Genomic DNA, 10,884 nt, shown 5'->3' on the forward strand with positions numbered 1-10,884 from the left:
GCTGACGTCAGATTTTTGTCAGTTTCTGTTACAAAAGGTTCACGAACGCTTGAAGTATATATCAATACTCATATCAGCAAAGTTAGAAAGAATAAGCTTCAATAATAAGGAAATAAGAGCAAGTTGAAGTTGTGCTGGCAGTAAAGTGCATTTTTGGGTATTTTGCTGATTTTCGGGAGCATTTTTCAGATTTTTCAGTTGTAAGGTATATATTTTTTTTTTAATGGCATGAAAGATCATATCTTGAAGACCTTAAATTCAAAAAAAGGTACGGGTTTGGCCACGCATGACGCAATGAGGAGCATTCAAAGGTAAGCGTTTTTGAAACTTTAGAGGGCGCTATTTCAATGACGGAAGGTCAATGATGCGTGAAAACTCAGTAACTTGTATTTTATGATACCGTTATCAATTCCTGAATAAATGAGCTCAAAATGAATCAAAACAAGAAAGTTATGGCCATTTTACGATTTTTTTACTTTACATTTCAATAAATATGAAGTTTTTGAAGGAAGGCTATTTCGGATTTGAATGTAGGACATGAAGATGGCATTTTGAAGGTCAGGTTATGCGTCGCAGATGATAGAAAAACTCTTGGACTATATATAGCAATTTGTTAGAAGTCTGTAGCATGCAGGATAATTGAGATATGAAAGAATGAAGAATGGCATGCAAATGGACTTGAAATGGACAAAATGGCGCCTGGATGGTCATGCATGAGTGATTTTGGAAAATGGAAGACGAGAGGCACAACTAGGGATGCTGGACAACATGTCTACCAAATTTGGATGAATTTGGATGAGGGACGGAGTCAGGGTAGAGCTAACAAAACCATGTGTTAAACAAATGGGATTTTGGTGGAAGAAGAAGATTACGGAATAGGAATATGGAACAAGAACAATGCATTGTCGCCATTGGGCGTCAATGCAATAATAGAGGCCGGGTCCTCTGCAGGTTAATCAGTACAAGCCCCTACAAGGCCTACCTATTTCACCAAGAACGGCGTATACAAAATTATTCCGAAACAGAGTCTCTCTCAAATATCTCACCAACAATTATGTCTTTGATGATAGGATCTTTTAGCATACTTTGAACATCAGGGGAGGAAGCTGTGCTTGTTGTACTCTTAACAATTTGCTTCTAATCACAATGTCACTTGTTACCATTAGTCTGTGGAATACATATAAAGTCAATAAGAGTCATAAACCAAACAATCCTTGAAATGATAATATGCACTTCCTTCTTGATTGATTTTAACAATAATTTATAGCAAATTTAGAATGAGCCAAGAGATAAACGAATCCATACGTGTATGAGAAGTTACAAACCCTTCATTTTCTCCCTTTTTTTTTGGGGGGGGATGGGGATAAATACTACTAATAAAAATGCAATTTAAACATGTATAGATCCCATGTAATCTGTCCTTTGCACATTTTCATTTTCTCACTGAGTGAGACCAATCACATCCCTAGTCATGTGTGTTATAGCGATATACAGTAGCCCCTACTTGGTTTATGAACAACAAAACAAATTAATAATCTAATACCCGGGAATTTTACCCTAAGAATTAATCTTCTCAGAATGACAGCATATCAGATATGCAACACGGGATGGAACGGTTTGACATCAAAATGAAGTTGTTTTACATGTGTTATTATGTAGTTAGTGGAAGTGGAAATGAAAGCTTGTCTTTACGTATGTTTAACGAAAATACTTTAAGAAGATACCAGTCAAAAGAACCAGAAACTTGAGCCAGACCCCCCCCCCCTTCTCTCTCTCTCTCTCTCTCTCCCACCACGCAACGTTGAGTTTCACAGAGATACGGTCTTACACGGTCCCGAAGGGAGCGGCAACGTTCGGCATGCGCATAATGGGACACTAACTTGGAACGATTTTTGTGATACGGCGAACATGTGGTTGGAAAATTGGTTATATCTCCAGAAAATGCACGTATATGCAGCTAAATTTGGTATTTTTCTTTTGATTTTTTTTTTGTGAATTCGGGCCATAGCGTTCGGCCATTGCTGGCATTGTATTCATGCAAAACTAGAGTACGATAAAAAAAAAACATATTCATGAGATCATGAATGTCGTTGACAATCTAATTCTGAATGTACCTAAAGCTAAGAAACCACTCTTTTTATATTCATTTATCAAATTCTACTTACAGTGATCCTGTTTTTGAAAAACAATTTTTCAAAAATGCCACATGCCTACCAACCTGTAAACTTAAATATAGGACTGATTCATTAAAAAAATAGGAGTCACAGCATATTTCGCATAGATTAGTGTAAGATACCTGGACAATAAGATTTATTTAACCATATGGTATAATTTATATTAAAATTTCTAAAAAGGAGTAACTCCTTTTAAAAAGGAGAAGTTGGTAGGTCTGATGACGATTTGAGAAATTCCATTTTTTAAGAATTATGTTATTCCTCCAGATGTAGCCTGTTGTCATTGTTTAGACCATTTTCATGAATTTATTCAAGTAACAGCCAGTATGCCCTTCTTACCAATTCCTATGTTAAATGGTGAAAGTGGCGCAAAAAGGATTTTGCATCATCACACGTAACATAGTCAGTGTAGTAAAATAACGAGAAATCGTCATTACGGTGTAGCGTTAATTTCGGTGAAAGTTACGTAATCTTTGCACACCGAATTCGCATAGCGGCAGCATGGTCGAGTGATTTTTGTAGCCTGTTATTATTCGTTTCGCGCGTATTTGACACACATCTTGCACCGTGCAATGATGCACACATCACCCACGCTCTTGACCGAAGAGACGACCCAACATGCCCAATGAACTTACACACAAACTAATGCCTATACCTCGGCTATCTTTCCTTGTATGCACACGTTCATGCACACACCAAACCCCATCTCCCTGGTATACACATGATACATGTAATGATAAGCATGATAAGAGAGAATTGAGATGAATGAGGGAAATTGTTCTCTGACCATCGACGTGATCATTGTGAATGTAGGCCTACAAACACGCATGCTAACTGACCACGGGACCATACAGCCAGTACCAAATCATTCACCGTTTCCCCCTTTTCTGCACTTAACAGTCATAAGCCAAAGGAAAAATAAGGGATATTAATGATTCTTGCGATATTGGACAAGTCATGTAAGTTTTTTTTTCATCATGTTCATCTGTTTTGTAATTGACGATCCTGATCCTTCACTGTGTCGGTGAACTGCATCAAGGACTCATCATTTTTAAATAGTTTTTACTGGTTTTTATTGTACATGTCAATCTTATGTTCCCCGTTGCTATCACCTATGAATATTAATACTATAACGAACCTTCAAGTACGACGTTGTGTGCATATTGATCAGTACACTACGTGTAGAATGAAAGTTTACATATCGGATACAAAAGTTTACGTGAATGACGGCTGTCATAAACGCCTATCAGTCGTTTTATTCAGCTCGGCAAAACTGATGTACAGGTTCTTTTGGTAATTTATAACAAAATGCCACGGTAAAAAAAAATCGGCGCGGATAGATCGAATGCTAATAAAGTTGAAAAACAAAGTATCGTACTTTGCAGAAATCCTTTTGTTTTGGGACAAATCGCCAGGAAGGGAAAGAAGGGGGAAGAGCTCGTGGAATCGTTCGCTCTCGCTCGTTTCTCATAGGTTTGCGTGCAAATCTCCGTGAACCGCTGGCAATGTACAGCGCTCTCGCTGTTATCGATTCACTGTGGTGACCTCATTTTATTACATGTTTGCGTAATGACGATTTCGCGTGATTTTACTACACTGATAGTATAACTATAACCTGTATAAAGATCATCTGGAAAAATTATTTTGCACTATTTAAAGAAATTTAATTGGTCTACTTTTCAAAAAAGGTCACTTGTCTCTGAAACATATTTGACGCCTCATATTCCATTGACTTTGTACACAAAAGTTGCTGAGATTTGTCGTGCCTTGTTTGAATAAGACTTTAAAGATAGTAGCCCACATTTGCAAAATATGTCAAAACCAACAGTATAGTTTGCTTGGAGTTTTGATATGACTTCAGTAAACATGTACAAGATAGCATTTCAATCTGCATACTCCAGGAACAATTCCCCAAACAGCAGTTTGTTCTTCTTAGGGGGTGTTGCAAGAAAACATTTACAATCAATCGCAAATTTTGGTTGAAAAATTTACAAGTGATACAACAATCTTAACTAAAGCAAATAATTTATATTTGTTGACCAGCAATCAATTGCAAATTTGAAATTGATTGTAAGATTAATGATTGATTAGGCCGGTACCTGAAAATGACTTGCAATCAATTGCAAGTTTCTTGCACCACTCCATGCCTAGGACTCTATGATGAAAAATTAGAGATGTAAGCCCTAAGGGAAATGGTACAAATGGCTTTGTGGTCTTGCAGTTGGGGTTTCCATCATCCATCTTGTAATTGACTTTCTGCAGACAGTCATAAGTGTTGGCTGCCTCCCAAGGATAATTGACCCACAGAATATAGACGGCCTTAAAGCAAAGGTCCACTCCGTGAATGAGAGACATTGCTTCCAAGGCAGCACCATCGCAAATAACGAACACTTGCTCTGGCTTGAGGATGTCCCCAAGGGCGAGCACAAAAGGTTGCTTTTGCTGGCAGTTCTCTACGTACTCTGGAAGGTTTGTCCCCACCTGAAAGAGAAAATGATGGTGCTCTATCACTTTTGAAATCATATTATAGCAATTACAAATTCTTATAACATGACGAAGCAATTAAGAGTATTTGACAAATACAATATGAAATGTTATTCATTTTTCTTTTCGTTTTGCACATGTCATCCCAAGACAAAAAAAAATGTGTAAATCATTAATGTTAAACTAATTTGAAGGTATTGAAAGAAAACAAATTTTCATTCATTTGTGTGTTTGCAATGAGGTATGGGACAAAGTATCGTTAAATTTCGATCAGAGGCGCATAATTGTGAGATCTTTTTAAAGAGGTCCATTTAAACAATGAGTAAATATTAATAATAACTGTCTTGGGAACAACGCAATATATCTTCAAAGTTTGTTTGTAAAACGGGTTTGATCCATTTTTGTCACTTCAGAGAAAAATGCATTTGTTTGCCCGATTTTGTTCAGGCGTCTACATGTATGTAAGTAAAAGTGAAATTAGGAAATGCATTTCTTCTTAAGTGCTCTAAAAATTAGCTTAGAACTTTTGTTCAAAAGACAGGTACAGTTGAACAATGTTCTTTATATCAATAACTCAATTTCCATAAAAAGTGGATCTCACACCATTAGCAAACTAAGTCTCCCAGAAATACAAAGATCCTTCAAGTCAATTCATGCCTGTTTGAAATTTTACAGTAGGGACATTTCCAACAACACAGCAAAAATGCATATTTGAAAATGAACCATGCAGAGAATTAACACGTTAGGTAGAGTAATTGATGCTTATTATTAAATGAATAATAAGGACAATTTAAAGGTATATTGGAATACTTGCGGTATAAAATAAACTCCAAAGAACCTTGCTAAAACCATTACTATACACATAAATTATCAATGTGCAAATAATTTAAGGCATGATACACATTGGATGTGCTGGAAATAATAGAACATTGGTAATATAACAATTATTCAAATGAATTATAATAATTTATATTTTGATACAGAACACAGAAATTCATATATGGGACATCTGACTTTTTGACGTATCACACATGTTTTAACTTACGATTCTAAAAATATTTTGTACATATGTGTTGAAATGTTTCCATACTACAGTGCAAATATGAAGTATTGTTTGCTGATAATCAAACAAAGGCCAAGTAAACTTTATCAAAATGTTCCACAATTGATCAGTACTCCATGCTACTTTTAAAAGTGAAAAATTAACATGTTTAGAGAAACTTGCATTTCATTAAATTGATTTTCTTACTGGGCCGATGTTGATGAAGGCTTTGGATGATTCTGTCCTGCTGCATCTCATACTACGCTTCCCCACCTTCTTCATTCCTGGAGGCATGATTTGAGGAAGCGCAAGAAGTGCCATGGTCTCCACTTCTGCTGCAGGACATGTCAAGTCAGAAGATGCTGCACAATTAGGAAGAAAACAAATTAAATAAGATTAGGTGATGCATAATATGGAATTCCCCAACCAATTTAAAAAACATGGTCCTTAATTGTGAGCTCTGCCCAGGCCGCATCCGTCATCAAAATCCTTCCAAATTTAGTATACCTGTTGTCCATGACCCATTGTTGCGCACCTCCAATTTCATTTTTCAAAATCCCTCATGCATGACTGTGCAGCCACCATTTTGTTTATTTCAAGTCCATTTGCATAGCATTCTTTCTTCTTTCATATCTCTGTTGTCCTGCATGCTACAGACTTCAAACAATTTGCTATAGATAGAGAGTTGCTCTATCATTTGAGCGACATAACCTGCCCTTCAAAGTGCCATCTTCATGCAATAAATTTCAAATAGTCTTCCTTTAATATTTATAGAAATGTAAAGTCAGAAAATCGTAAAATGGCCATAACTTCCTTGTTTCTATTCTTTCACATCTCAAATTTTCAGAGATTGATATTGTTTATTGATTGAAAAACCTGGGAAATCACAGGCGTCGATGCATGCACATTGTTCTGATACGATTGCAGTTCTAGTTTACCTTTCTTTTTGTTCCTGCTGGAAATCTCTCTTTCTCTCCATTCCAAATATCATTTCTATATTTGCATCATTCCAGCTTCAATGTTGTAAATATTATTCAATTAAAAATGTGTTTTTTTTAATATTCTTACCGAGATGTGGAACAGTCAAAGATTCCCGCCATGTCGGGTTATGGAGGTCTGCATACTTCAGTACCAGGGGAGCTATTTTGGGCCACTCTAAGAACAGCTTATCTGCAACCTCTGGATAAAGAATCCTGAAGTCCTGCTGAATCTGGAATGAAGATAAAATGTTACTAGTATACACTTATTTACAATTTGAAAGGGAAAGAGCAATATGGGTAATTCCACAGAAAGGTGGGCATTTTTTAAACCAAAACTTTGATATATGTTACATGTAGCCTCCCATCTCTTGGAGTTTCACAAGGGTGATCTTGCTAAAGTTAATGTTCACATGTACTCATGTCAATGGGTAATATCAGGTGCAAACAGTTCAGAGAGAGGTCAGTAGTGGGGCAGACTGGCCAATATTTATAGATTTGCATATTATAAAAACATCAAAACAATTAAAAAGTCTATTCAGTGTATGTATCTGGTGGATCTTACCACCCGGGAGCTTTTCATGAAAGGACCTGTCGGATGTTTTATCCGACAAGTCCCATTTTATCCGATAGTTACTATAGTAACAGTGCCTTTCAGCAATCAGAATCAAGGAAAGAAATCGTTACCAAAACTGGCATTTTGTTTTATGAAAGCATAAACATAAAAAAAATTCAATGAAAGTTTGACTAAAATTGGTCAAATGATAAGAAAGTTATGAGCATTTGAATATCGAGATCACTAACGAGACCAAGATCTGTGATGTCACAGATGAACAACTCTCCCCATAGACAGTGAAAATATACCCTAAAACATCTCATTTTGATCATTCTAATGATATGCATCCAAAATATAAGGTTGTGAAACCTCAGCTTGTGATAGACTCTATAAAAGAGAGACATCACAGATTTTGGTCGCATTGCCAATGGGAGGATATATAGCATTAGTGATCTGAATATTTTATATATTTTATCTCTTTTTATATGAATTCAACTGGTTTCTTTCTCCTTTTTAATTAAATGGCTCATACACGACAACATACGCAAAGATGTGACTATGGCATTACAATATGGAATTGCCCAAATGAACACAACCTTTCATTCTGCTGCAATTCTTCAAACCCACAATGCAATCAGACTCTACTACAAGTTTTCACAATTATCACAAACTTAAATTTAGTAAGATAAAATTATAACTGGCTGAAAGACAAGTTGTGCACTATTGGACATTTCATTATGTATGTGTGATGTACATGTGGGTGGGTGGTGGTGTATGTATTTGGATTTGTCACTAGATTATCTTTCCTTAATGAATCTGCTTAGTATGTACCATGCCTGGTGTGTCCAGAAGTCGTGGCCAGTCATTGATAGGTGATTTCTGGTATTCCCGGAGCCAAGATGCTCTTGCTTTACAAGTTTTTGCCATGTAGCTGACTAGAGTATCCTTTGGCTCAATGTTAAACTTCAACCACGTCTTCATTGAAGCACAATCTTCTTCTGACAAGTCATCTATCACATTTACAAAGACCAAAAGTTGGCAAAACATGAACTCATTTTGTTACGATTACTAAAGGGGAAAAAAAGCAGCAGTTTTAAAATACTTTATAACTACACATGTATCACATGATTTCATCACAATGGCAATACAAACAAACATGCACTTCTATAAATTTCAGAACTTGGCAGCCAAAAACTACAGTATCTTACACAGTGGTGTAATAACTACTAAAACAGTGCCCTAGCTGAGCCAAGATCAAAATCTTTCTCAATCAAAATAGTTTTTAACCCCCCCCCCCCGGGCGCAGAAAGCAACATAAAAGAACCTCTACCCCTAGGTTGAAGAGTATGATCATGCCTTGGGGGAAAATCATATGCACATTTTCCTCTGTAGCACCCCTCCAGTATTATCCTTACAGGGCCTAAGATTATACTGGTGCAGCCTGCACATGGTAATCGGTGGAGGTTCAACAGGCTCAGCGGTAACTGAACACTATTCAAATCGGTGTACACCCAGTAACATTTATACATGTTCAAAACATGTTCTGAGCCTTTATTGCTCGCTAAAAATTACCTGTTAAGTCTCCCATGGTGGCTTTGGGTGTCTTCTTTGGCTCCGATGCAATTGGTGCACTTTTTTGTGCTCTCTTTCGTACATTTACAAGTCGGTATTCCAAATATCCAGATGCCTCCCGTTTCTCCCTAGCTGGAGAATACCATGCTTCCTGAAAAAAAATGAAAATCCCTTTAACTGCATTAACTCTCATGACTCTTGTGATTGACAATTATGCAATCCTCATTATCATCCACACTTCCAAGCAACTTAATTTCTGGAGAATCTGCCTATACAATTATACTACGAAGATAAAGCTACATGTATTTCTTGACTAGTAGCTTAGTTTTCATCACTCAACCTATAACCCTATCTGTCCCGGGCTATTTCAAGGCAATTAAATATGGAGGAGGGGGGCTCAGCCCCCCCCCCCCTGGGACCTGACCGATTGCCACAAAATTTTGCACATACCTCAAGAATTGTGCAAAGAATACAAATCCATCGTTATTTCTATGTAGATCTACATCGTTTAATTTTATAAAATGCATAAATTCATATTTTACTCACATGACCTACATGTACTCCTTCAAGGTCCTTTAGCTTGGGAAATTGCAACACCACTGCCTTGGCTAGAGCGACCTTGACATCTGTAGGTGGCCTGAATAATTAATAATGGAATTTTTTTTTGCTTATCTTAAATCAGTTCAGCGATTTTTGACCTGCATTCTCATCAATACCAACACTTGAAAATTTTCTACAATATGATTTTAAGACCTGGTCACACCGCCCGAGCGTTGTTGGAGCGGTATAGGGAGAGAGAGTTGAATTTTGCTCACAAAATTTGGGGAAAAAAAATCGAAATCGAAAATGGTGAACGGTAGCAAGCGGTGAAAATTTTTTTATCTCTCCGCTCCACGACCGCTCCACGACCGCTCCAACAACGCTTGGGTGGTGTGACCAGGCCTTTAATTTTCCTAATTGTTTGTGGCTCGATTCCATATCACTTCGATTTTTTTCTCTTTGTTTCTCTTGTTTTCAATATACACTGTACATTTCAAGTGGGTTTGATATGACTCTGTTGATTTAAAATAGCTACATTTCTTAATATTTGATTAGTTTAATATTTCTATTATATTGATATACAGGCTGTATTAAAGAGAAGTCATGAATTTCAAGGGAAAACACGAAAAATTAATTCTTTGGTGCAGCACGTAATTGAAACATAGTCTTCACATGATAGGTCAGTGAAGACTTGTCAAAAATGTTCTTTTACAATATGAAAATGTACCGGCATTTGTTTAGCCATTGACATTTTTGGTGGTTTTTGTGTGGTTAAGTAACATATTGATGAACCGAAATCCATGTTATGTAATCAGTCCTTTTTTCATTAAGTGTAAATTTGTTTTGGAAGGTTTAAAATGCCATTAAAGGAAAGACACTTGAAGGACACTTACTTGCTTGTAAATTCTTGTAAGTTAACCAAGACACCAGGATTCGCACAACCTTTATGCGAGATTGTACAGAAAGCATTCCATTATCCATTTCCTTCACAAAGTTCCTACTTTAAAAGAGTCCATCAGGATAGCTCTAACATCCTATAATAAAAACATATACCGGTATGTGTATGTAATATGAAATGTCATTTACTCAGAAAATGAAAAATGTTTTTTACTGTACCTTTTGTATATCAATAGACAAATCATTTCACACCTAATCATGAATAGAATTTTAAATCAGGAACATAAAAATATTAAAATTCATGCATTTACAAAACTTTGAATTCTAAATAACATTCTTAATCTTTATTAGATTTTTCTCAAACCTTCACCAATATTTTCTCTGCTCTTTTACAAAACAATTGGAACGCCTTTGGCATGCTCGCCTGCATCACGCAATTCATTATAGCAGCAGTGCTGACTTTGATGGCTAATGTGTGTTCAGTTACCCAAAATGACCTGTAACCTTGATCATGTGACCTGACACTGATGCAAGATACTTGAATAACCTTTTGTTCAAGTATCATGAAAAAGGCCTTAAAGACTTTTAAAGTTATGACTTTCCAAAAAAAAACCTCAGTCCAAGTTCATTGACCCTAAATGA

The 10,884-nt window shown here is 36.3% G+C and overlaps 1 protein-coding gene across 1 annotated transcript; it reads right to left on the reverse strand.

The window, feature by feature from the left end:
* Nucleotides 1–1,149: 1,149 nt before the first annotated feature.
* On the reverse strand, nt 1,150–10,251 carry LOC121421248. The gene is made up of 7 exons (XM_041615910.1): nt 10,239–10,251; nt 8,806–8,956; nt 8,065–8,243; nt 6,769–6,910; nt 5,908–6,062; nt 4,374–4,655; nt 1,150–1,167 (listed from the first exon to the last, which is right to left on the reverse strand). The coding sequence occupies exons 2-7, from the start codon at nt 8,819–8,821 to the stop codon at nt 1,150–1,152; spliced, it is 792 nt and encodes a 263-aa protein (XP_041471844.1). The 5' UTR covers nt 8,822–8,956; nt 10,239–10,251.
* Between the last annotated feature and the right edge of the window lie 633 nt (nt 10,252–10,884).

Source organism: Lytechinus variegatus, chromosome 9 (assembly GCF_018143015.1).
Source record: "Lytechinus variegatus isolate NC3 chromosome 9, Lvar_3.0, whole genome shotgun sequence".
NCBI classification, from domain to species: domain Eukaryota; kingdom Metazoa; phylum Echinodermata; class Echinoidea; order Temnopleuroida; family Toxopneustidae; genus Lytechinus; species Lytechinus variegatus.

Excerpts from the sequence above, each read along its gene's own strand:
- LOC121421248 (XM_041615910.1), bottom strand. Across the intron at positions 6,911-8,064 it reads TTCTGGACACACCAGGCATG|ATTCAGCAGGACTTCAGGAT; the intron begins GTACATACTAAG and ends TCTTCATTCCAG. Across the intron at positions 6,063-6,768 it reads TTTGACTGTTCCACATCTCG|CATCTTCTGACTTGACATGT; the intron begins GTAAGAATATTA and ends CTAATTGTGCAG.